At 37.7% G+C, this 27,532-nt stretch overlaps 1 protein-coding gene across 1 annotated transcript; it reads right to left on the bottom strand.

The window, feature by feature from the left end:
- Window positions 1-181: 181 nt before the first annotated feature.
- GCC2 (GRIP and coiled-coil domain containing 2) lies at window positions 182-27,057 on the bottom strand. Its single transcript, XM_062515069.1, has 23 exons — window positions 26,985-27,057; window positions 24,053-24,115; window positions 23,303-23,387; window positions 22,193-22,260; window positions 20,897-21,001; window positions 17,632-20,094; window positions 16,909-16,978; window positions 16,117-16,217; window positions 15,941-16,039; window positions 14,249-14,377; window positions 12,704-12,859; window positions 12,219-12,323; window positions 11,522-11,684; window positions 10,869-10,969; window positions 10,662-10,739; window positions 9,836-9,973; window positions 9,176-9,297; window positions 7,406-7,582; window positions 6,011-6,228; window positions 4,401-4,595; window positions 3,464-3,603; window positions 2,484-2,685; window positions 182-1,410 (listed from the first exon to the last, which is right to left on the bottom strand). The coding sequence occupies exons 1-23, from the start codon at window positions 26,988-26,990 to the stop codon at window positions 1,340-1,342; spliced, it is 5,055 nt and encodes a 1,684-aa protein (XP_062371053.1). The 5' UTR covers window positions 26,991-27,057; the 3' UTR covers window positions 182-1,339.
- Between the last annotated feature and the right edge of the window lie 475 nt (window positions 27,058-27,532).

Raw genomic sequence — 27,532 nt, 5'->3', positions numbered from 1 at the left:
AGATAGGCAAGGAATAATCCTATTTAGTATTTGTATGTGTACCAGGAAAAGACTCCCTGTAAAAACAACACAGAGAACATGAAAATATGAGTGAAAAAGACAGAAAGACTGGTTTAAACATAAGCAGGATTTAAACACATGTATGCTTTTTAAAATCCTACAAATAAATTAAGATGGTGAAAGGCATTATGGACTGTAAAGGGGAGGAGACAACTGAAGGTAAAAAATGGTGCTGTGATGATAATAGAAGCAGAGATGGTAGAAATTTATTTTTCTTGGAAAAAACCTATAACATTCTGTTGAGTAACCTGGAACAGAGATCATCTCATCTGTGCAAAAGATCTGTGCAAACGATGTGCACACACACAGGTAAGTGAGAGAATAAGATCTTCAATCATTAGAACATTTAAAAGATGCATCTATTGACAAAAGGTTCATTCTTCTCTCTCAGAAGTTAATGTTAGGAGTCTGACCTGTGGGCTCAGATTCTTTCTTTAGTGTCTTCACTATGACTAAGTCAGTATGAGTAGTCTTGTCATCCAATTACAGACATCATTACAGTAATGGAATGTATCTTCCCGGTCTTTTCCACAAACTTCCAACCTCAGATTAAAAAGCCCTAGCTTAAGCCCTTTCTCACAAAGCTTCAGCTCACTTAGGACCTCTGAGTCTTGGAGTGCTGTCCTAAGGCTTCCATAGATGCCATTAATCTCTACTACAGTACCATGCCCAGATGTGACAAGCACTGTATTTCATACAATTTCTGCACCCTCTACATTTTGTGAACCATTGCCTTCATGCTCTGCAAAAGCAAAATAATTTTAAGAAAGACTACAATTTTAAAGCAGAAAGTGCCCTGTTTCTTAATTATCTTACATTTTGTGATGGCTATCAGAAGACAGTAAATAATTTTAAATTTCTTAAATGTGCAGAGAATAACACTAACCATACAGATTAGCTAGCTGACAGTGATACTTGAAAGCAATTTTAAACACTTTCAAATGCTTTAAATCTAAACTCTAGTTATTCCAGTTGATATATCAAGTTAAACTTTTAAATTCATATCAAAAGAGCTATCACAGGTTGACAAATTCTTTTTCCAAGCTATTTGCAATTAGTCAATTCTCATAGTTCTTATTATCAGCTTTGACATTTACAAGAAAAATAGTTCACTCTCAGAGCTACTGCAGGCTTCTTTCTTAGTAGAGCCTAAAAAGCTGAGAACAACACACATGAATAAAACCCTGTAGTTCCATGCTACAACATCAACAGATCTACAGTAAGATTTCTCAGGTCTGCAGCTGTGGAATGTTTCTAAAGATTCAGTGTTTCCACTGTTTTATCGAAGTCCTGACCAGCTGTGGAGGTACGAAGCCCATCCAGAAGGCCGTGAGGTACTCTCTTCTTCACCTGAAGGAGGAAGAAAAACATACTTTATATTATGTTAGACATTGCACCATTTGGTTACATGAACTTGCCCCCGCTCCTTGCCTTTATCCTTTTTCAAATGTTATCCTCAAGCTTGCTGAGAAAGGAACTCAGTCTTGGGCTGACATAGATATGGGTTGTACCACCAAGTCCACTTTACTTTGGGTACTTAAGAATGTCTGAAAAAGGTAATTTACCACCATTCTCCAGAAAAATTCAGTCTTCCTTAGAGGGCCAGAACAACATCAACATACTATGAATTTGACTTACATCTTACTTTTCCAAATGCACAGCCTATAATGGAATGCAATACGTTAACTTTTTAATGTGATTTTTGTTCACAAGTTTTAAGTTCTTATATGTACATGTGTTGTTTCCTGTTTATATTAATTCTAAGATAAATTATAGGTCAGTTGCGAATGAAGCACAAGAAGCTACAGTTACTGTCACTGAGAAATGGCAATACCTTGAGAAGTATTTTAAGGGAACAAATGCTCAGAGTATTTGAAGCAGAAACAGAACATTATTGTACACAGAAACTCTGTGTTAATTTCTTGCAAATGCCTAACTCTTTTTACATCCTTCCTTAGTTCCTTTATTTCTTCAACGAAGAGCATCTTTTAAGATATCTTTAAATGTATTATATTGAAACTAATATTCGATCTGCAGTACTGCCTTGAGAGGACCACTTTAGTAACCTGTTTAGAACATCTGTAAAGAAAGTAATTCAATTATACAAACCTCTCTTTTAACAAAAAAAATTAATTCTACTCAAAACATGAACACATTAAAGTTTTCAACTTACCACTGTCCTCCTAAAATGTGAATGTTTTCAGAAAAAATTGTATTTTATGCCAATTTTATTGTTGTGTTCTGTTTACTGAAAACTGAGTAGTAACTTCCCAGCAAAGAAAATGGTTTTAGGACTAGTTCACTGGCACTACGATACTAAGTTTTGTTTTTTCTCAAAGGTCTACACAACAGACAGCACAGAATTATCCTTTTCCTTTTTTGCTTTTCCTCTTTTTTGTGGCAATATTTTGAACACCACTTACCTTGGGCAATTGCAACCAGCTTCCCCTTCTCTTCAGGGCTGAGCTGCAACATGGTGTCTATTACTGGGAGCAGCCGTTCCTTCTCACTTCCTGATTTCAGAAATATGAACTGCAATAGAACATTCTTCAAGTACTCTAGATTAGCTACAGACTTTTCCCTCTCTTGATTTCTTTCCAATCTTCTTATTTCATTCTTAAGAAGCTGCAGATAAGGGAAAATATATGTAATACTGCTTGCTTCATTTAATGAGTAATTGAACAAAGGTCTCTTTTGAAGAGCTAAAAAATGAATTGCACAGCTTGCTTCAAAAAGAATAATGCCTGTTTAGCAACATATCCAGGACAAAAATCCAGTGAAAATTAAATATGTGATAATGTTGTAAGAAGTAACTTATTATTGACTTAAAATAACTTTTTGGATAAAATTTGTGAAGTACAGAGATACAGTATCAGTGATAAAAGAGCAGTAACAGTCAAACAGTTAAATAATTCAGAAATATGATTATATGAATTTTAAAGCATTTTAGAAAAGAAAGCTTAGTACATTTAGAAATATCTTCAGAAAGCTTACTCATACATTAGTTCATGTGTCTTCTTTTAACTTAAGACAGCTGAAACAGGTTAGAGAAAGAGAAACCAGACAATGCTTCCCTTAGGATTTACTGCTTTTATCTAAGTGAAAATAGTATAGACCCTTTACCAAACACTGAAGTTCCAAACTCCTGAGGTTTTTCTGTAGAAGTTTTTACTCCACAGTCTTCTCCCCCTCCCCACCATGACTACCCAACTGGTGAAAAAACCTCAAAAACCTGAAGTAGACTCTGGAAACACTAATTAGACCTATGGCATAAAAGCCCCTCCCAAATTAAGTTTTACATTACCAAAATTTTGTAGACTGAGATTTTCTGAAATGTATTTGGGCTAAGAAACAGACCATGGAAATCAGATCTGCCCTCAACATCTCTTGTGTATCTGCTAACCTTTATTTGCTCCATTAGGATTGCATTGGTTGCTTCTGATTCACGAAGTAATTCGTTCAAGTGATCAGCACTCTTAGTTGTTGTGTTTAGTTTCTGAATCAGTTCATCCTTGGTGAGATCTGCCTGCCATTGAGATGGTTCTGCAATTAATTGGAAAAAAAAACCTAAGAGAAGGAAAAAGCACTTGCATCTACTTCATACTAACTTAATATCAGGACTTGATTAATGTAATGTTTCTTATGAACAGAATTCATGCAAAGTCAGAGCACAGACTTAACAGGCATCAATGCTGCTGCTGCATGCTTATTTTCTGATCTATTTTTGTTTATATATTAGAAGGGGACTGGCAAAACTGTTCTAGAGTACCTCGAGATTCCTGGTTTTAACTTATTCCTTGTTTCCTACCCATAAATGGAGATTTTCAACCATTATCCATAAAGTGTTCAGTAGACTTTTAAAATAGGATTATATGCTACCATGTATTTTTCTGGGTTTTGGGGACTTCTAAAACATTCTTTTTCATGCTGGATTTCACTTTCCTAAAAAAAACCCTGTGAATAAAGTACTGTTCTAATAAGCCTCATTAAGAACCGAAATTTTATCCTTTTCATTAACAGGGTTAAATCAGCACTTAATTTTCACTAGTAGAGACTCATCCAGAACACTAAAATTTCTGTAACTATTCACTGACTTGCTCACCCAGTGTTTTTCCTTTAAAAGCTCAGAAATATGACACCTTTAAATCACTAAAACCTGCAGGAATGTCCTACTGTTAGTCCTTACTCAATAACGTAACTCTTATAAAAGTTCAGGACAGTGTAAACTCAGTGACATTTGTGTCTTTCAACTAAAAGCATGGAAACACAGTGCTCTAAAATATTCTGAGGGCATGAACTTCTGTGTAGGCAAGTGCTTCTGAAAGCCATGTTCTACCTACCAGGCTTTGCTTCTGATGAGTTCAGCAGCTGCTCCAAGGATTGAACATAGGTGCTGGCTGAGGAGACAGACTCTGTGTCTGTTGTTTCCATACCTTCTCCCTCTTCCCTAGCAACAGTGTGCACATCCAGGACAGGAAGGTCAGTGTTCCGCCGTTCTCTCAAGTTCTTCGTTGCCGGATTTGAAACAGCTGGACCTGAAAAATACTTACTGATGTCCATATCAGAATGAAACTGGGAGGGCCATTTCCTAGGTGTGACTGTCTCAGATTGAGAGTGGTACATAAAATAGTCTTTAATATGCAGGGGAAGGTGAAGCAAAAAGAAAAAGCCAGATATGCACGTAACATTTATAATAGTAAAATACAGCCTTTCACCTCCAAAGGGCCATTCCAACCGAAGTCTGGTTCTAAACCCAAACCTGATTGGCAATTTTTATTTCAGTGACTATGAAACCTTCATGCACATCTCCCTCAAGATGTATTTTAGCTATGGTAAGAGCAACAAACACTTTTAATGCAAAACAGAATTCACTTTTGTTTCAACCAGTCCTGTGGGAGGTATAAATTTTTCTGTTTTATTACTGTGTGCATGACCCTTCTACTTCAGTAATAACAGAGTAACTTCTTAAACTGTTACTGCTCCTTGGTACATGTCCAACTACATCCTGATTAGTAACTTTACAGATACAAAAATAGCACTTGAGATTGAAGACAGTAAAATCTTAAACTGGAAGAAGGATCAAATAGCAAGTATAATAAATAGCATGTATACTAGTAGCAAACATTCTTAAAACAGCTTTCAATACACTTTTCTTTAGCTTTACACTTCATACTTGAGGCAAATGTCCAGTATGCTCCAAAACCTGAGACAACATGATAAGAAGAACACCATATATTTACAAAGCAATTTCCCTCCATCTGTCTGACAATGCAGATTCTGCAACAGAACAGTTCCAGTTGGAAGTGACCTACAACAAGTATCTAGTCCAACTGCCTGACCACTTTAAGGCTGATCAAAAGTTAAAACATTATCAAGGGCATTGTAAAAATGCCTCTTAAAACACAGACAGGTTTGGAACATCAATCATTTCAATGGGAAGCCTGCTCCAGAGTATCACCACCCTCACAGTAAGACAATGCTTCCTAATGTCCAGTCTGAATCTTCCCATGGCAGCTCTGAACCAATCCCACATGCCCTATAACTGAATACCAGGGAGAAGAGCCCAGCACTTCCCTCCTCACCTCCCCCCAGTCAGGAATCTGTAAGACAGCAAGGAGGTTGTCCTCAGCCTGTTTTCCTCCAAACTAGACCAACCCAGAGTCCTCAGCTGCTCCTCACAGGACAGTCCTTCCAGCCCTTCCACCACCTTTGTTGCCCTCCTCTGGATGCATTCAAGGACCTTATAAGGATTCTGAAGACACAGTAAATAGTAACAAAGACACATTCCTGACTTGGTATCTGTGGACTGATACAGCATGCTGAAGATTTTCCAGAAAAAGTTGCTGCCAATTTTACAGAATCAAATGCTGTAAACACATTGTAGCTTCAGACTGAGGTACACAGATCTGTAACTAACCCATGAGAACCTGGTATTCTGCCTGGAAGTTACCTCTAGTGCTTGGTTCACTCTTGAGTTGGAAGAGCTGAGCTTCTACTCTGGAGAGCTGCTGCTGAAGAGTCTCTACTGTCTTCCTGTGCTCATCTTGCAGGTTCCTGACCTGATCTCTGAAATTGTTCCGGAGAGCTTCATTTTGGGCTGTCAGCTGACTCAATGCCTGGGCATGCTCTGTTTTGATGACCATGTTCTCAGACTGTATTGTGCAGAGTCTGAAAACAGTGCATGCACAAATGGTAAGACATGAGCATTTCAAAATTTTTACAGTTTGAGGCAGTTTTCAATTTTCATGTGTATGATTATCTTAGAATGACTATGTGTGCACAACCTTTTTCATTTAAAGTCCTCGTTTTACAGGGAAAATCCAAGACTGAAAAAGTTACACGTTACTTATTATATGAATGCACTGTGCTATATAAACTCTTGACTTCTATTTCAGAACAAAAAATTCAGACATCTTTGGATAAATAAAGAAATAAAGTCACGAGCAATTAAACAAATGCATTTATGGAAAAAACTAAGCCCAGGATTTACCCTTATAAGCATACAGATGTAAACAGAGCCAGAGTATAAAAATATAGTGTTTAGGTATAAAGGGAATCTACTGTGAAATTGGTTGTTTCCAGAAAAATGCAGAACATAATTTGGTTGACTACAGTGAATCATTATGTAGCTATCAGGAACAGACAAAACTGTACAAAGGCAATGACAAGAATTCAACAGTTCCTAGTATCAATCTGTAATTTCCAATTAATACTTGATGTGAACTTCTTTATACCTTAAATGGAGAAGAAAAGACAAAGATAGACTCTGAGGAGCTCAGTTATTAGGTACTCATGTGATTTTACAAGAAGAGATACAGATTCAACAGATTCCTTTCATTTTGAAAGAAATAGCAAATTAACTCTGTGGCAAGCACAAACTTAAAATGCAGTACTTTCTTTAAGAAAGGCACTTGGTGGACAAGAACTGGGTATTTTGTCAGTGAACTTGTTTGCTTTACATATAATTATTTTATTTTTTTCCAAAGGAAACAACAATAAAATTTAGTAGAGCAGTACAACACAAATGTGGTGCTGGGCATTAGACTTACAAACAGTCAATGTGCTTAAAAAATGCTAATTTTTATATCTGATAGTTAAGAGGTAGAAAGGTTGCAGAAATCTCAAATTCCCCAATCAGCTACTATTTCATTGTCATTGTGGAAACTTCTGATAGCTCCATAACTAAAAGTTAAAAACCATTAAAAACTGCAAACAATCCTTTTGAAAATTCGTTTATCAACAACATCCCCTTTCTTTGTGAAGTACAGTTATAGGTTTCTACATGCTAAGATCTTAAAATTCAAACAAAATGAAATATCTGTATCTATTCAGCAGCAGACCATACTTTTCACGGAGTTCTGCTTCTTTTGCAACAGTCTCTTGCAGCATCTTATTGTGTCTTTCCAGCAGGGTGTCATGTTCAGACTGCAATGCCTGGAGTTCAGATGCATTCATCTGTGAATTATGCTGAGCATCTTGCAGCTTAACTTTAAGTTGTTCTACCACCATTTCCAACTGTTCCCTGCACGTGGAAGGAAAAGGAATACATAACATGCATTTAAAATAATTACATTATTTCAGAACCTGTAGGATATTGGTAACATTTGGACAGCTGATCCAATTTGCATGTTTATTAATAATCAACTAAGCACGAAGACCAAAATAATCTTAGAATGTGGCTACAGCAGAAACAATCAGATCCTGTTTCAATCCTGTTTCAATATAGATACAAATAGGTGTGCCACATCCCATCTGAACTGCTGGGAATGCAACTGTTGTGTAGGAAGTATGACTGATAGCACTTTCTACTTCAACGATAAGACAGAAGGAAAATAATATATGGGATTCAGGTGGGAGAAAAATATTCTTCTTAAAAGTAGCGAGGCTTTTTTTTGTTTGTTTAATAAATGCAGATCAGTTCAATAAGACCACATACATGGGACAAATGGTTGGAGTAGGTTTTGAGCAAAATACTAGAAAGCAACCTCAAGTTCATAACAGATCAACTCAGTTGGTCAAAAACAATTCAAAATCAGAAATACCAGGAAGAAAAAAATCTTAAGTCACACCCATTCTTTTTTCACTGATGTCTGTATTTATATATTGCCTATATAGACATATAGTTATATAGACACCTCCATTATCTCATGAACTGTGTATCTCACTAATCCTTAAGAGTTGGTACTTGTAAATAATTTATTTGGGAACCATATGTCAGCTATTTATTGCTTATCCAATTTGTTTCCAAGATGGTTCTCTCTCACAAAAAGAGTATCAATACCAGAACTTCTAAAAATTCTGTAAAAAGAAGAGACAAAGAAATGCAACTCTTACAGTTTGGTTGCTTCAAAAGCAAGAACGTTTCAAAAACCCCAAACCAGCCCAAAACCCAAGTCCTCTAACAAGGCACAAGTCGCCCTCTGGTGGATTTTTGGCTGCAGTTGCCGGTACCGACCAAAGGTCTGTGTCAGAAAAGAATCCTAACATTTCACACATAAACGCCCAGTCTGTCACCAAGGGCAGCTATCAATGACTAATAAAAATAACCTGCAGAAACTGACTGACTTTTGCAGTGAGTTGTGACATTTTCTGAAGCTAATCTAAACTCACCTGGCTTATGACTATACTTAAGGATTTTCAGGGACCTTTTGGTAGTGTAACTATTTTCTTCCAAATCTTTCCTCACATGATACAACACACAGAATTCCACAAATCTGCTGAAAGCAATGACTGATTTGGCATCCAGAGCTTCACCTACACTAAACTACTCATTCCTGAAAAAGTTCAAAGTGAGCTCAGCTGAACTGAATCCATCTTCTCTCTTGTCCTTAGTTGCAAATGGCACTTGGCTTTCATGTCAGAGAAAACGATGTGTCAAGTCTACACAGAATGTGCTGGCTAATTTCTACTCATGAGAGTCATGAAAAACTTCCTAAGACCTTAATTCTTCTTCTGACTGTAACAATATGTAATCTACACAAAAACAGTGGTGAAAAAGACAAATCCAGCTATTAGAAAATAATATAGCACCACAACAGTAGAAACTGCTATTTCCTCTGTTCAGCTAGGCAGTGCCACAGTCAGATTACAGATCAAATAAAAATGTTAATTTTACCTTTCTTGTTTGGCTCCTTCAGATTCTGTCCGAGAAGCAGATTTATTCTTTTGTTGTTTCAGAACATTATGAACACGGACTTTGTAGCTCTCAAATTCAGATGTAACAGCTGCTTGTTCAGCCTATCACACAGAAAACAAACCTGTAAGGTATACTATTGACTATTACTCCCTTATTTCTCTATAATGAAATTCATCTTACACTTAAAAAACTTAGAACCAGCTGCTGCATTTCCTTCTTTAAGAAAGATAATTGAAACAGTGACCACCATAACAGATGTTTCTTTAGATTTTAGCGGAGTATCATACAATCCAACTTATATTCCTTTTTTTCATTTGTGCTCTTTTCTTTAAAGGCTTTTCTTTTCCCTGAGTGTATACTTAGTGCACATCTTAAATACACCCTGGCCCCCCACTACCACAAGTTTTTCCCTACTGGAAATAGAAGTATGCGAGTCCAGATGTTCACCCCAAGTCATACCCATCAAACAGGACAGTCTGGCTTGTCCTTTATACCACCACCCAATTACTCGGGTAATTCGCCATTCTCGACAGACAAAAAAGAGAAAAGTGAAAAATCTGCAAAATATTTTTGAAGAAGCAGAGAGTGCAAGTAATCTCCCTTCTTAAGCCTCTAAGATTACTTCTTCCAATGAAATACCTGAGCTGCTCTGCACTCTTCTTGCAGGGTTGCAATTTTTTGCTGGCAAGCACTCATTGTACGCTGGTGCTGCTCCGAAGATGTTCGCAGTTGTTCCTGAACTTTATGCTTCTCTGATGTCAATACAGCCACTTGAATCTGAAAGAGTCAGTTGAAAACTTCACTATCACAAAAACTTTTCTTACTTATCCAAGGGAACATGCCACTGAGAAAGCAGGACTCTATTACAGTAATTCCTGCACAGAACTAGTGAATACAAAATTAAAATCCAACAAAAATAGAATAAAAAAAAATAGACACGGGTCACCATGTATTAATTTTTAAAAGGTAATGTTGTTTAAAGAGAAAACTGGAAGATAAAATTACAATGCTGGGGTAGCATTTAAGAAAGTCAACCCCCCTCCCTCCCTTCCCTGCTTCTTTCATTACATTCCAATCCATTTATATTCAGTACACAGATGGACAACACTTAATATTTCTGCTGACAATGTTGTACTCTTCTGTTTTTAAACTGAACAACTTCCATTCTTAAAGAATCATTAAAAATATATTCCAGTTACAAGCTTCAACCTCCACAGTCCTCTCTTTTTGTAGAAAGGGACAGGAAAGGGAAAGGGAAAAGAGAGTGTAAATCTGCTTAAAGAAAATCACAGGAAAAAATATTTGGGGAAAGCAGCAAACAGAAAAACTAATTTAAGAAAAAGAATGTAGAAGTAAAAACAGCACCTCCTTATTCTTCAGCCTATATTCCATGTGCCCAATACAAATCACACCCTGACTACTTATATGAGAAAACCTGTACTAACAAAATAGTGAAGTTTCTTGCCTTATAGGCTTCCACTTGCTGTTGACTGGCTTCCAGTTCCCCTTTCAATGATGCCTGCAACATTAGATGGTCACTTTCCTGCAAGATAAAATTACCTGGATATTACAAACACCTCCAAACCTTTTAGTAACCTAAAAATTCAGCTACTAGCTGTTTTTAAAATCTATTTTAAAAACAGATAACACAGTCGTTAGCATATGCACTTACAGCTTGTTTTGAATCAGACAGTTCTTTTTTGGTTTTCACCAGGAGTTGTTTAATCTTGGCATTTCTTTCCTCATCCTGTTGCATAGCTGACTGAAGTGACTCTAATGCAGAAAACAACAATTATATGCAAAGGAAACTTCCCCTCTAATATTTCCTTAAAAATGCTGGAAAATATTTAAACATATTCTAACAGATCCCTTAAGAGATGTAAACAAGTAGCTTGCAGCAACTTTAGTACCCTTTTTCTAAGTTATCATAAAGATCTTAAAATAACTTAAATGTTTTTAAGATTTACCCTTCAGCACAGGAAGAAATGGAATTTTTAACCATATGGGAATCAGTGAAGTTTTATGAGTGTGGTATATCAGAATGAAACCCTTGTCAGTCACCAATATTAAAACTTATGAATAACTTAATCAGTTAAGAAACACAGTATGTCAGGCAGGCAAACTGGTTTTTAAGTGCTGAACACTGGATTAAGTGATTGATAACCTAGTAAAGGTTCCTCTAAGGCAAAATTACTGTCCTTAATGCAACTGTTTAATATTCCTGCAAAGCTTACCTTCACTTGCTGACTTGAGAAGATGTTTCTGAACTGATTTTTTGCCATTGCTAACTATACCAGTGACTCTTGCTGTTTATAGTTTACTCACTTATTTCTTCCTGTAGGGTCTCTTGTTTCTGTTTCTGAATCCCCGTTTCTTGCTCAAGATCTTCTATTCTGCTGTCTTTATCAGTAATCTTCTGATTAAGCTCTTTTACTAGCCTTTCATAATCAGCTATTTCCATATCCATCAGTGTACTCTTTTGAGCATCCTGCAAGGTACACAAAATGAAGTTAGAGCTTACAATTTGCCTTGGCTGCTAACACTTTTGTAATTCTGTAAAAAACATATTGTCCATCAGACAAAGGTTTTGTCTCTATCCATATCCACAAACACCACCCATGTATTGGATTTCCTTATTCTCAGTAAATAATCTCTTTTCAAACAAGAATCAAAAGCTTTGAAAAACCTGTATCCAGTTTTATCAGCAGGTATTTTGTATGTATTAGTTTCTGTCATCTTCAGTCCTTACAACCAAGGCAATTTCTTAACAGTGCACTATACACATACTCCAGACATCTGAATTCTATTCCTATTTCTACTCATGAAAGGGCGCATAACCCTAGCTAAACAAACAAAAAATAAAACCAAAACCAATCCCAAAAGTACCTTTAAGCTCTCCAAGTACACAACCAGGGGCACAAACCCTCACATTGTCCCTTTTGCAAACCTCTGACTTTAAAATCCTCAGAACAGCCAAAATCTTTGGTAGCCCATTAAGCACTAACATGGACAGCAACTCTACCTTTCTGGCCAGCTCTAGCTCTTGCATAGTCTTCTGTAGATGTTTCTTTTCTTTCTGAAGTTGCATCTGAAGCTCCTCCACTTCTCGGACAGCTCCACTATGTTCCTGAAATTTAAGTAGTTGTCAATTATGCAGTCCAATTTCTAAACAGACGTCAGCATCTTTCTATATTTAGACACACACACACACACACACACACACACACATTTGCATTGTACAAAGATAGCCAATTTATTTTTTAGGAAATCTTGAGGAAGACCAACAATACTATGAAGTGGTTTTCACATTCTGTATAACTACCTCTAACCTGAATTGACAGCCTTGCAAAATTCTTTCAATGAACAGACCAAGTTTTCAAAAGTCAAGTAACACAGAGGGAAAGAGCAGAACCTGAGCTATACAAACACAGTTTACAAAGGTCTAACAGAAATCACATGCAGTGAAAGTAATGCTTCAGCCTATTCACCATCTCTATTAAGTACTACCTTTGTTTTCTGCTCTCTTAGAAGCTTTTCAGCTTCTAGTTCTTTGTCAGCCTTTGCTTTGGCCTTTTGTATCTCCAGTATCTGGGTTTCCAGCAGCTTAGCATTATTTTGCAGTGTTTCAACACGAGCCAGGAGGTCTTCATTAGCGGAGTGTAGCTGATCATGCTGAAATTAGCACAGTGGAATGATAAAAACATAAGCCGAATTTATGTGCAAGATAAAGTATTTTCAATCCCGTACAAACAACACTGCTACAGATGAGTCTTGTCCCTCTTATATCCTTTAGACCAGATTGATAAATAGGTAAAATTAAAGCTATTAGCACATTTTGGTTATCTTGTTCAGCTAATTTTGCCCAGGTTCTGTAAAATGGCAAGAATCAAAAGAAATCTGAATAAAATAGCCAAAAATGTATGCTTTCTGCATTATCACCTTCCCTTGCAACAATACAGTATTTCAATACTTACTGCCACACTTCAAATACAGCTGCTGTATTTATAAACAAATGATCATACTATTAACTCCTAAAAAAGGCTGAACTGCAAGCTTTGACTGAACCATGAAGTCTTCCACCAGCATGTAGTAAGAACTCTACTGCAGCAGCCACATTTTTGCAATGACTTTAACAGATTAAATGTAGTAAGAACTCTACTGCATTAGCCACATTTTTGCAATGACTTTAACAGATTAAAGGTTGACATCTTCAATGATGTATCCTAGTCTTTATTTTGCCTATTAAGAATGGAGTACAAGTGAAAGATTTCCACTACCTAAACAGTGTTTTATTTACAAATTCTTTATAACAAACTTGAAAAATGCAATGCCTGCATAATGAGCAGAATATATACTATTATTTCTTATTTCTTAATATGCTATTGACTATCAGCCTACATTTATAAGGAAACAGTGGCCTAGGTGGATCTTTGGTGTATGGGGTCTGGGAGTTTAAATCCTAAATACCAAACCCATTTCAGCTAGCTTTGTAAAAATGTGTCTCACAGCCCCTTAATTATCGTCATAAGACTCCTCTGACTGCCACTGTAGTACCTTGCAATGCACCTTAAAGTCTCATGGTTGTGAAAAATGCAAAATCTTTAATTCATTTACTATATTTAAACAATATTCATTAAACAAAAAATTTAAAAAATCCCAAGCCACATTTTGTTGAAGAAATAGAAGGAAAAATGTCTCAGTTAAAGGTTACTGCACCTCATGAAAAGTGTAGGTGTGCAGTCAGAGAAGCAGTGCAAGTTTGATACTTGCAGCAGAGCTGTAGGTCCAAAAATCAAGCCAGAAATGAACTGCTCTTTTCTGTGAGTTGGCCTGGGATAAATTAAACTCTTTCTATTGACAAAGCCAGACATTCTAGATATATTTATCTTTGGCACGGCCCAGGTAAGATATCAAACAAACCACTCTGAATTTCAAGTCATTATTCAAGCACACTTATGTTATGAAACTATAGTAACAATCACATGATTAAAACTTGCACCAATAGGCAGAATTAATTTTTATGGTACTTAACAATAGATCAGACCCATACACAGAACTGACCTGCTCAGATGACACCTGTAGCTGTCTTGTGAGATCATCTATCTGACGTTCAAGATTATTTGCTCTGCCTTTTTCAGAATCCAGCTGTTCTCCTTGCTTGTCGTATTCCATCAAAAGATTCTTAACACATACAAACACAATGGCATAATTTTTTTACCTTATGTATTGCAAAAGCACATTCTATACCTCTGAGGTGTGCTTACCTAGTATTTCATTATATGAGTTATCTTACTGCAACATCAGAAATATCAGAATGAAATTAAAGCTATAATTCCACTACAGGCTCTGGGAAAAACCCCCTTTCAGTTCATGACATTCTAGAAAAATTCAGGTTGGAAGACAACCCAGCATGCATCACCCTCCTGCTTAAAGGAGGGTCAGCAGTGAGAAGAGATCAGGTTGCTCAGAGCTTTGTCCAAACATGTCTTTCCAAGCACCGGCCTCCATGAATGGAGGTGGCTACTCCACTGAGAAACCTATTCCAAAGCTCGACAATTCTCATAGCATAAAAATGTTTGTCCATGTATCCAGTTGCAATCTCTCCTTTCAATGGAGGAGTCCTGTCTTACCTTACACCACCATTAATAACCTGACTCTCTTTCCTTCATAATGTCTTTGTACGTACTGGAAGACTCCTATTAGGTTCCTCTGAAGTCTTCTCTAGGCTGAGCAACTTCTCATCACTTATTCCAGTCCCTTGACCAACCTGGTCATCCCTCCACTGAAATTACTTCAAGTTATCAATTTCTTTCTTGTATTTAGGGGGAGAAAGAAAGACAAGAGTGGATGCAATACTCTCAATGATGTCACAGAATCGTTTAGATGGGAAATGACCTTTAAGATCATTGAATCACTGTAAACTCAGCACTGTCAAATACACCACTAACACACATCCTTAAGTGCCATGTTTACTTTATATATTTGTATATAAAGCACTTGCTGTGTTTACTTATTATATTTTAAATACCACCAGGGATGGTGATTCCATTGCTTCCCTGTTCTAATGCTCAAGCACCTTTCTCCTAAAGAAACTGTTCCTAATATCCTACACCTCCCCTGGTGGAACTCAAGGCCATTTCCCTCTGCCCTACCTTGTTGCTCCCCACCTGACTACACCCTCCTTTCACGTGGTTGTAAAGAGCGATAAAGCCTCCCCTAAGCCTGCTTTTCTCCAGACTACATAACCTCAGTTCCCTCAGCTTCCCTTCCTAAGTCTTACAGGGAACAGCTTTCTCTTGAGGAAGAAATGCTGCCTTATCACCTGCTTCTGTTTCACGTGCCCAGAAATGTGCTCCAAGAAGACTTGCTCCCAGAAAATTACAAGTTTCTCTTCATCATTTAAGGATTTTCAAACTGATCTTCAATTTTATTACTTTGCAGAATTCATGGGGATTTATGCTTTGCCTAGCAACACATTGCTTGGTATGTATGATGCTAGATTCAAAAGGTTTGAAAACAGCATTCCAGTAGAAAGGAAGTGTCTCATTTTCTTCTGACAGCAGCTGCATGGTTCCTTTAAGAGAACCCTACATTTCTTGATTCTGGTGTTCAACTGCACTGCCACCATTTCTTTGGCCAAACATAACTGTGCAAGTACACAGCAATGTATATCCAGGCTAGGCTTCAAACCCAAAGTATTTTCTGAGAGTTCACTCTCTTCTGTGAATGCAGCAGTATTCTTACCTTATAGCTTTCAGCTCCTTGAATTACATCTTTCATTGAAGCAGACAACTGATCTTTCTCTGATCGAACCAACTCCAACTCTTCCTTCAGAGTCTGCATCTTATTAAAAAGAAGTGTGTGTCATTAAAACAAAGTCCCCCATGCAGAATCTTCATATTAGGAAGTAGTCAGGGTACCTCTTTTCGGCTGGCATCTAATTCTTTCTTTGCTTTCACAGCAACCACTTTAATTTTATTTAGCTTCTCTCCCTTTTCAGCAGATTCTTTTTCAAGCATCCCTAAAATAAATAGGTAAGAAAATTAAAAATTACACCTTCCCACTTCTTCCCAAGAAGTGAAATTAAACGAAATTCAATTAGAACACAAGTATCAGCATTACTTTAAAACCAAACAAAATATAAAGCAGGGGGAGATGTTCAAGTATTCCATTCAGTTAAGCTTTTAATTTGAAGCTAAAACACCCAGACACACAGAGAACTTAGGAGCAATCTTTCCCTGGACAATCTTTTCCTGTTTCAGAAGCTTCCATCACACTTAAGAGCCATATTCCTGTCTACGTCTACATAAATTTAACAATGCAGAAGCATTTTCCTGCTAATGTGTTGAGATAACTGCAAAAAAGCAACAGTAGTTTTTGCAGTGTTGCTTCCCTTTCCTTCTAGTAGCCTCAGGGATTTTTACAGATAAATTTCACACATTTAAAAATTAAAGATTAAATCCACTACACTGTTTACAGACAGATGTACAGAGGAAAAAAAACAAGGTTTAAAAATACAAAATCATATCCAACTTAAAACTGCTAACATTTTGAATCCCCAGTGGTTAGAATACTGTAGGAAAATGCATTAATATCTACTTCCCCATCTTCCTCGACTTGTGGAAATAAAGGACAATCATGCAAAGAAAGGAAAGGTAACAATCCAAAGAAGCCAGACCACTTATATAAAAGAAAAGAAATTAGTAAAATACCAATTTTTTCTTGAAGCTCTGCTACTGAAGACTGTTGATCAGCTTTCTCAGTCGTTGTCTCCATTAAATTCTGTATTACAAACAAAGATAGAAGAAGTATTATAAACATTTCTTTGTGGTACCTATTTTGTCCCTAACAAGCCACCAGAAGTTTCAGCTACAGCTAAAACTGTCTATGTTCTTACTACCAGGAAAGCCTTTATGAGCAACTTTGTATCAGCCTGGTGAAAATACAGTTATGTTGAAAGCAGAACCTTTTAAGAGCCGCTTTCCATCGTGTCCAAGGACAAAAAGGGGAGACATCTTCATTCTGCAGCTGTCAGCTTTACATAACCAGCAATTCCCAAGACCTGAAGTTAATGCAGAGCAAGCAGTTCTGTTTGAGATGGAACCACAGAAAACTAGAGGTGAAAGATTATGAGGTCAGATAGTCAATCTAGTCAATTGACTGCTTCAAGGGATATTGATAGGAAGAAAAGTTCAAGTACAAGCAACTTTTGTCCAAAAAAACCTTTTTTTTTTTTTTCCTGGGGACAGGGCGGGGAACGGGAATTCTGAGGTGCTAGAAAATTCAGAAATATGTGTTTTCTAAAAGGGAGACTCACTTTCAGGCCAGAGGGAAAAAAAAAAAGAAAAAAAAAGAGAGAATTGAAAGTATTTTTTGAACCTTAATTCTGAAGACTTTAGAGGTTTAGTCTTTATACTTCAATAACAAAATATAACCTTTAGAGAACTCAGTTCGTCTTTCACATTTCTAAGCTCAGTTTCCTTTTGTTCCAGAATGAAATTTAAGTCATCTTGTCTTTCAGATCCTTTTTGCTGTTCTTGTATTTGACTTTTATAAAGAGCAAGTTTATGACTGAGCTCTTCAGAATTAGCTAAAAGATCTTGATTTTCAATCCTTGTTTTTTCACTGGCATTCCTCAGCTCCTGGATATCACGTTGAAGCGCTTCTTTTTCAGACAACACTCCTTCCAGTTCTTCTCTCAAGAGATTTTTTTCTTTTTCAAAATCCTGAATCAGTGATCTATGTTCTCTATGTTGAGCTGCATTTTCTTCCTCTAATCTCTCAACTTCTTGCTGCAAACTTATTACTTCCTCCTCCTTTTGTAGAGCAAGGCAGTGCTCTTCTTTAATTTTTGACAAGCATTCACTTGCAATTTTTAACAAGTTAAGAGAATCATATTCTTCATTAGAATCTGAAATGCTGAACCCCACTTGCTCAAGTAGGTGATACAGCTGAGTTCTTACAAGGGATGTGTGCACTTGCTCATTTTCAAGTAATGTTGATATATGGTCTTTTTCTGCAGTCATCATTTGTAGTTTCTTTTCTAAGTTTTCAGACTGCTCCTTCAATACTAAACAGCCATCTATTTCAGATGTAGTTTTCCCCAGCTCTTCACTTAATTCACCTTTTTCCTGAACAAGTTTCTTATTTTCCTCACAAAGAGCATATACTTCAGATGAAAGCTGCTCTTTGTCACGCACCAGAAATTCAATCTGTTTTTCTAGCTGCTCTAGCATTTGAGCATTTTCACCCTTTGAAGTTAAAGCTTCATTCAGTCTCTCTGTTAATTCCTCTATCTTTTGCTTTAGGTCATTATTGTACTGATTAGCAACATCTACTTCTTGCTGAAGTTCCTGAATTTTAACTTGTTCTTGCTTGCAAGTTTCCTGAAGGGTTTCTCTCTCTTCACCCAAGCATTTTACATCATTTAAAATATCCCTGTTTTTATCAGTAAGAGCAATGATCTTCTCTTCCAGTTCTCTTACAGTAATCTCTTTTTGGTCAATGGAGCTTTTCATGGTGCTATTGTCCTCCAGAAGACTAACGATTTTACATTCAAGTTCTTCTATCTTTAACTGATGAGATTTTTCTTTTTCCTGGAGGCGATTTACAGTTTCAAGAAGAACATCCCTTTCACTGAAAGCAGCCCGGAGTTTCTGTTGCAGTTGACTGACATCAGAAGCTTGCTGTTGTTTCATTGATTCAAACTCCTGGCTGATCTTTCCAGCAGATTCACCTAGCTCAGCCTGTAGAGTTTCCATTGTTTCTCTCAGGCTGTTGTAACTGGACACTGCTTCTTCTTTCTCCTGAGTTTGCTTTTCAAGTTGTTCTCTAAGTTCCTGGATTTCAAAAACTAATGCCATCTGTTTTTTTTCAGAACCAGATAATAAATTTTCATTTATTTCAGAAATTTCTCTCTTGTGTTGATCTTTCAGAGTCTGAATCTCTAATTTGTGCTCTTTTGCAGCAGTTTCATAGTGCTGTCCTGCTGCTTGAAGATCCAATTTTAGTTTTTCAATTACACAACAGTAATCTTCTTTAGCAAGCTGCAATTCATTTATCTTAAAGTCTAAGTCTTCCCGCTCATGAAAGTACTCATCCTTCATATGATGGATTTCCTTTTCCAGTTTTATCTTGACATTGCTCATGTAAGTTAACTCATCTTTTAATATACTATGTTGGGACTGCAGTTCTTCTAAACTATGCTCCAGGTACCTAACTTTTTCTTCCATTTTTGCTTCTACACAAGGTTCTGCTTGTATATCTGCAACATCTATCTTGTACTCTAAATTTTTATTTAAGGCTTCTCTCAGCTGCTCCAAGTCATATTCACGCTGGTCAGTCTGAGCACGCATTTCATCCTCGGCATTTTTCTCTGCCAAATTGTGCTGCAACTGATTTATTTGATTTTGCTTTTCTTCGTTTTCTTTAGATGATATTTCAATCTGATGCATTAGTTCTGACATCTCTTCCTGATGGGCAATTTTTAGTTTTTTAAGCTCTTCATTCAGACTTTTTATTTCATTTTGGTAACAGTGAGAGTTGCTTTTAATAGTTTCTTGCAGATTTGTCACTTCTTTGTTTTTGTCTTCATTCACAGCTTCCAACTGCTTGTTCAGACATAAAATTTGTTCCTCGTAGGTAGATTTCATTCTTTGGACATCCTCTTGTAATCTTTTAACTTCTTTTTGGCTATTACTGTAATATTCAACCTGTTCCACCAGCTCCATTTGTTTTTGCACTTGTTCATCTAATTCCATCTTCAGCTTTTTTAAATCTTCATTGTGCTTGCATTGTGCATTTGCTAATTCACTCTTCAGAGCTTTTATTTCTTCAAGAGAGTCAGTTCTTGATTGCTCCAGTTGCTTCTGCAATTCTTCTCTTTTAGCCACTGCAGCCTAAGCAAACAAGAAAATTATTAAATACTGGTAATTTAGCACACAGAATTTCTAAGTGGACTGTTTACAATAATGAATTAGAAAACGTAGTAATCCTCAGTTTTAAAAACAGCTATAGTTTTAAAATATCTAACTGTATTAGGAAAACTCAATTCAGAAGACACGGCACAGAGTACAAGAACTTTTGCAAAATCAAAAAGGAAAACTAAGTCCTAAATCATGTTTACCAGTGTAATTTCACAAAATGGTCACAACAGAGTTCAGGTTTAGCAACTATTCTGATAATGTATTAAAGATCAGATTAATTTTTGTGCATCAAATTCGGGTATCTGGAATATAACCATGTCCATCAATTGCAAGCAATTCAGTCTTCACTTTATTACTAATTGAGATTTTTGATACAATACAGATGTCTTGGCTGACAGAGTCCTTCTTATGAATATCAAAAGGTAAATTTCATATGCATATCTAAAGGTTTGCCTCATAAAGGTAAACCTGTGCTCCCAAAGAAAGACAGAGCTGATTGACTGAAGTCTATAGACTTTCAATGCACAGACTGAATTCTTCTTGCAGGTGTGGATCTAGACAGTGTATACAGGAATTTTTTATTTATTACTATGAACTAGGGGGTACAGAGAAAATATGCTTTAATATATAAAGCCTTTATATAGTTTTAGACTTTTAAGAGATAGAACACAGGTAAGTGAAGAAAAAGACTAAAATTAGATACACAACGAACAAATTCAGAAAAGAAATATAATTCAGAAATATTTCAGTAATGTTCTGTGGTTCATTTCAGTACCTCTGCTTCTTGCTTGGTTTGAATATTGTCTTTTTTCAGAGCTATGCACTGCTGCTGACTTTCAGCTTTTTCCAGAAGCACAACATCCAGCCTTTCTGTGAGAGCCTAATATTAAATGAGAAAGATCATTGAAAGGAGGGTTTCTTAACAATGGAAACAGTGATTTCCGAAAAATGTAGGAACTCACATATTGATTATGACCCTTTTTGTCAAATAAATACATCAATCTGGTTTTAAAATTTGCTTTCAGCCCAAATACAACTGATATTAAATAGGTAGACTAAAACAATGATCTTGGGTTCTTTTAAAAATTGTACGTGTGATCAGCTAATGTTTTATTACCAGGCGGTAGTGGCGACGTTCCCTTTCTGTAGAAAAGAAATTTCCAACCATATTATTCAAAACAAACCTCTAATTGAGAAATTCCTTCTCACTACCAGTTTTCACTTTCATATGCTATGACCCTTTTCCTGAGAAAAACAGATCCTAAAAGTGTTTATTGTGACATGCAACTTTCATTATGTGTTTCTAATCTCATCAAATGACTGTCTCAGAACTCTTCTAAATGGCTGTAGTCTTTCTGCAACGGTCACTCCAAAATAAACAAAAGCTGGTCTAACCAGCCACACAAGGAAAAGTCTTGCTGGGGACATTCACAGTCATAGAAGAGTTTGGATGGGCAGGGACCTTTAAAGTCCAACCCCCTGCAGTGAGGAGGGACATCTTCAACCCATCAGGCTGCTCAGAGCCCCATTCAACCTGATCTTGAATACTTCCAGGGGGGGGGAATCTACCACCTCTCTGAGCAACCTTTTCCAACATTTCACTGCCCTCTGTGTAAAAAAACATATTCCTTATACCTAATCCAAATCAACCCTCGTTTGGTTTAAAACCATTACCCCTTGCCCTACTGAAAAGTTTGTCCACAACTTATAAGCTACCTTCAAGTATTGAAGTGCTGTGCTAAGTTCTGTCTGGCAAGTGTACTACTCTGTACTATTTCTCAGAGAACCAAGAGGGTTTGCTGGCAAGCAGAATAAGGACATGAGAGCAGAAATTAAAAAAAAAGGTTTTAGAAAGTGTCTTGGATTCTTGCAGATTGATTCCATTCAATTTGAGTAATTCTGAGAATTAAAAAAAAAGGTTTTAGAAAGTGTCTTGGATTCTTGCAGATTGATTCCATTCAATTTGAGTAATTCTGAGTTTTCAAGCTATTTACTATTTACCAAATTATTTTTGTGGATTTATTTCAGCTAACTTTATGTAATACAATAGAAACCCATTACATATTCCTACCTGAATAATATCATCTGCTCCTGCAGCAGCTGCTTTAGATTTGAGTTCTTCAATTTCTTTCTCCAGTTCTTAAAATGTAAAGAAATTTCACAGTATGAATTGATGCTGCATCACAGTAGCAAATTTCTAGTAAATTTTCTGCCTGACAATACTTCTGTTCAAATCAGAGACAACTTTTACTTCATCAGTTTTCGTCTGTTACTTAGTGACAGACAGGAGTAATGGAAAGAGAACAAATATTCAGTACTACTTCTCCAGTCCTGACACCAAGCATGGTATCCTGAGGAAGCAAAACTTACTTGCTTGGATAGAGGGACAACAGAGAGAAATTCTTCTGATGATCATCTTACCTTTTATTTCATGGTCACTTTAAATCAGAGGAAAGATACTCAGTTTCTACTGTTTAAATACAGGCAGCAAGCAGAACAAGATCTTATGATTAACCACACTGAGAAAAAGCCTGGTATAGCCCATCTCTGTATCCTTATTGTTTCAGTGGACAGCTATCAGCAGTCAGCGTAACTGTCATTCCAAACAAGGGGAAGTGACACTAGTCCAAGTGGTGGGCCACTGGAGGAAAAGGGACAGCAAAGTGCAGAAGGACAGCATATGACAGCACAGATTTACATGTAGTTTTAGGTGTTACGCATTAAATTTTGTCTGGCACACTTTACAAATTCTTGCTGAAGCAAGAAGTGATCAAATACAAAGTAGTAAACTATCTTAAAGAAGCCACTGTACTCTACAACAAACTATACTAATTATGCAAAAAAATATCAGACGTTCCTCCTCCCATTTGCTTCTTTAAAAGTAACCTGCACCAATATGGGGAACAGACAATGACAAATCCCATTTCAACTTTTACACAAGCTACACTGTTACATCACGCCAAACTGTCAGACCAAAATTAATTTAATACCTGACAAAAGCCGTGCTTCTTTTCTTCTATTTCTTAATCAAATTATTTCAGTCCTTATCCTCCCGCCAAATTGAAGAAAAATAAAATGTAGTATTTTTGTCTAGAATTTAAATCTATCTATCAAAAACACACAGTGATATTTGAAAAGGTCAGGTAGTGCCAAGCATTAAGGCACTTTCCAGTTAAGATACCTGCACATCTTGACTTCACTTTCTGAATAAGCATCATTTGCTTTTTTGCAAACTTGATGAGGTCTTCTTTGGGCAATGTGTCCAGCTGTAAAAAAAAGTATGTATCAGAGAAACCAGTTTCCTCTAACCCAGAGAGAAATAGAAGCAAGGCATATTAGCATCTGGCTTCCAAGAAGTGAAATTTTAGGGCACGAAACTCTTACCATACATTTACAAGAAGAGTAACATTTCAAAGAAGAATAACAGTCCAAGTCACTGATGTTCTGTTATCCAATTTTGTTATCTCAATTACAGTAATAGAAACTACTCCTCATTCTGTACTTTTCTGAAACAATTCTGGAGCACACAGTTGGGCAGCATCAGTTAGGAAAACTCAGTTAGGAAGGATTACAATTCAGTAATACAATTTGAACAATATTTTGAAAATAGCATGCTGACCTAACATTGTCATTGTTTAAATTTACTTCCAACATATGCAAAGATGTCTGTGTTCATTAAGAAACAGACTGCTACCAAAACTGGATGCTATTAATAATTTATCAAATATAACAGGAAGTGAACATACCAAAAAGATTCTTTTTTTCTCATAGTTTCCAAAACACTTCATCTTAATGTTTATAAGTTATTTTTCCTGTCTAGAAGAAATGTTAAAAATATCTTTGTCTTCCTATTAGTCACAGCTTGCATGCTAAGCTGTAACCCTTGCAACTACTGTTATCCAAATAAATTATTTTAGTGAGGACTGATTACCTTTGATTTGCCTGATCCAGGTGTGCCAGAAGATGACACCATCTCCTGCCCAGCATCTTGAACCTACAACAAAATAAAGTACAATCTGCAGTAACAAAATTTTAAGTGTAAGATTACCAAAAGAACTAACTGAAAGTCTTCAGAGACTAAGTGAATATAGCAAAAAACCCATGAAAAATACAAAAATAAAATTTTAAAACAACATGGTTTTGTAGGATTAGTCAGAAACATAATGGAAAAACATCTACTGTGATTATTAGAACAGCAGAATAAAAAGCTCCCAATGTCCAAACCAATCTTATGATTCCATTACTGAATGGACATCTAGAGCTGATACAGCATTGCAAATTCATTTTATTTACAAGCAGTTTCAAAAGTATGATTATCTTGTTCATAAAAGCCATTAACAAAAAACAGGAAGAACTACAAAAAAAAAAAAACAAAAACCAACCAAACCCCCTCCACAAAACCCAAAACAAAACAAAAAACTCAACCAACCAACCAAAAACAAACAAAAAACCCCCAAAACACCCCAAGAAACTTGTAGAGGAGTTGCAGTAAAATCAAACTTGTGAACCACACAAGCTCCTAGTCTTTTTTTGTTTCCTTCTTAAGCAAACTGGTTTATCACTAAAATTGTTAGCCCATCAAATATATTCCAAAAGATTCGGCGAAGTTGGGGCTCATTTTGACAAATTATAAGCCCTCTCTTCTTTTTTTTTTTAAACATACTAGTTCTCACTAGGATTGCTGGCCTGAAAAATGTACCTGAAAAGGCTCTGCAAATTTTGGGCTCCCTAACCCTAAAATACATGCAAAATGCCTGCTACTGTAAACTTCCATAGATCTAATCTGGGAGACTGTTACTTTACAGTGGTTTATATGGGATATGCTCATGTATAATCAGGAACACAAAGAAATGTACACAGCCACAATGCTGCAAAGGAAAAGGGAACAGACACTTCCAATATATTAGGAATAGCATTTCCAAGCCTTGACCTTTGCCCTGCTTTTCTTTTACACTATCATATGTGCATGGGTATAAAACTGAAGAGGTGTATATATAAATATTTGTATTTTTACATATCTAGATGTTTGTGCATGTATGTACACATACCTTCACTTTTATTTTCCTACTCTCTTCATTCTGCCATAAAAATCAAAAGCCTTATAGCAGAAACTAAGGAATAACCACATTGGATCTGAACACTGTGAGAATGGACAATCACTAAAAATTTAGACAGAACAGGTGGTACAGATAATAAAAAGCATCGCCTTTAGAAATATGAGTTCAAGTACAGACCAAGGACAAAGGCAGTTACAGTCATCCTTGTAACACATATGCTAAGTATTTGTTGTTTTGTTTTTTGTTTTTTTTTTTTTTAAGATGGCAAAAGCAAATTTATTAGAAAAAAAAGTGCTGTACAGCATTAGGGGGAAAAAAGCTATAAAGTTAGTTTCAGATTATTTTAGCATGTAGAACTTTGTCAACATTTACACTCCTAATATTTTAGCACTTGGACAGCATAATGAATTACACTGCATGTACTGTTCAGAAAATGACAGCTCACTACTCTCCATACTGCAGCAAGGTCAGATGAATTTTCTTCTCACAGTACTTTTACTCCTTTAAGCTAATACCTATAGAGGCAGAATCACATACTGTGTAAAACAATACATCCAGTTTTGCTGTTCTGGTAACAGAAACCAGAGGCAGCTCATTTAGAGGGCTTTGCCCACTTGAGTTAAAAGAAAAATGAGGAAGATGAGCTATCAAAAAACCCTGAACTTTTCATTGATTAGTTGCATCCAAGCTGTGAGCCAGCAGCTACTGAATGTGCTTTTAAGCCCAACACAATCCTGCATGGTTTCTGGATTACCACTCTGAAATCTGGATGCTTCCACTGTTTACTGATATATATACGCATACATACACTCTTTTTTTAGATTTTATTTCAAGCCTACTTTACCCCCTACACTAAGGGGTTTCCATGCCACACTTCAAGATGTTCTATGCATTTTAACTGCTCTCTATCCCTTACTTTTGCAATAGCTTAACATACTCTTAGAAAGCTTAACCAATGCATAAATGCAAAATATTAGCCTTTGCTACGAACTGTGGCAGTAATGGCCATCATGAAGAGCAGCACTCTGAGCAGTGTGCAACTATTAGACATGAAAAATTCTAAGCGCACCAAGTCACATCAAAATGCATTTTGGATTGCAATTGCTTCAACCAACAATGGTATTGAACCTCTATTACAATGTGGCATGTGAGCAGCACAAACACTACCAGGAGAGTTAATTTAATGTGCGAACTTCAAGGTCTTCAGCGCTTCCTTTGGATTTCCTTGGTGTTTATGAAATATCCACTAAATACAGACACTCCAGCGGTTTTATTTGCATGTGTTGGTAGGTGTGTTTCACAGCTGACGTACTGTTAACACATCGAGTCACCTCCGTGGACAAGGAACCCTTGTCCGCCCGTGGGTGCTTCCACACGGTAACCACTCGACGGCCCGGCCTTGTGTCACCAGAGCGTCGCTGCCCTCGAGCCAGCACCGCCCGCTCCCCCGGTCCCCCAACAGGGCCACGTCCCCCACCTTCCAAGCAGGAGGGGCACTAAACCAGCCCCTTGCAGCTCGCATTTCCGCAGGGCAGAGGCGGCGGCAGGGCCCCCCTACCCCCGGCCTCCCCCACAGCTGCCGCTCGCCGGGACTGCGCCACCTGAGGGGGCTGCGTAGGGCGCCCAGCGACCCGCGGGCTTCTCCTCCCGTCACCGGGGGGGAGGGAAAGGCACCCGGGCCTGGGAGGGGCCGGTCCGCACCTTCCCCTGCCCCCAGTGCCCAGCATGCCAAGGTCACGCACCGCCCCCTCCCCACCCGCCCCAGCCGTGGTGCCTCCGAGGGCCCCTCTGCCCCCGCCGCGTTACCTCCATGGCGGGGCCGGCCGGCTGCAGGGGCGGAGAGATCGCGGCGCCACAGCCGCTGCCAGCGCCGCTACATCCCCCCCGAGCCGCTTCCGCCTCCGTCATCCCGGCACGCCGGGCTCGGCGGGCCCGGCCTGTCCGTCACCCGGCACCGCCCCGGGGGCGGGCGGGGTCCGCCGAGGGCCCGCTGCCTCTGAGCGCGTCTGGGACGGGCCTGGGCCCCGACGTGGGTGTTGCTGCCGGCCTCGTATTCTCCGCCTTATAAAAAGGGGCAAGGGGAAGGGGTAGGGCTGCAGCACGATGGCATCCTGCTCTTGGGTGTGCTGGAGGGCTCCTAAGGGCAGCGCAGTGCTCCAGGCGCGTCTCTCAGTGCCACCGTAAGGAGAGCGTGAGGCGGAGAGTGACGTGCTCGGGTACAAACTTAGCGATTTAAGACCCTGTTTTTAATACCTTGATGGAAACACAATGCGGCGGGTGCCAATAGGATGGCGACAGACTTCTCATCAGTGTCCAGCGACAGGACAAGGAGCAATGGCCTTAGACAAAACCAC

The sequence above is a fragment of the Cinclus cinclus genome, chromosome 2 (genome assembly GCF_963662255.1).
Source record: "Cinclus cinclus chromosome 2, bCinCin1.1, whole genome shotgun sequence".
NCBI lineage: Eukaryota > Metazoa > Chordata > Aves > Passeriformes > Cinclidae > Cinclus > Cinclus cinclus.
This window is presented reverse-complemented; position numbering and strand designations above follow the sequence as displayed.

Excerpts from the sequence above, each read along its gene's own strand:
- GCC2 (XM_062515069.1), bottom strand. Across the intron at positions 21,002-22,192 it reads GAGCAGATGATATTATTCAG|GCTCTCACAGAAAGGCTGGA; the intron begins GTAGGAATATGT and ends ATTTAATATTAG. Across the intron at positions 14,378-15,940 it reads AAGGAGCTGAAAGCTATAAG|AATCTTTTGATGGAATACGA; the intron begins GTAAGAATACTG and ends GTATGTGTTAAG.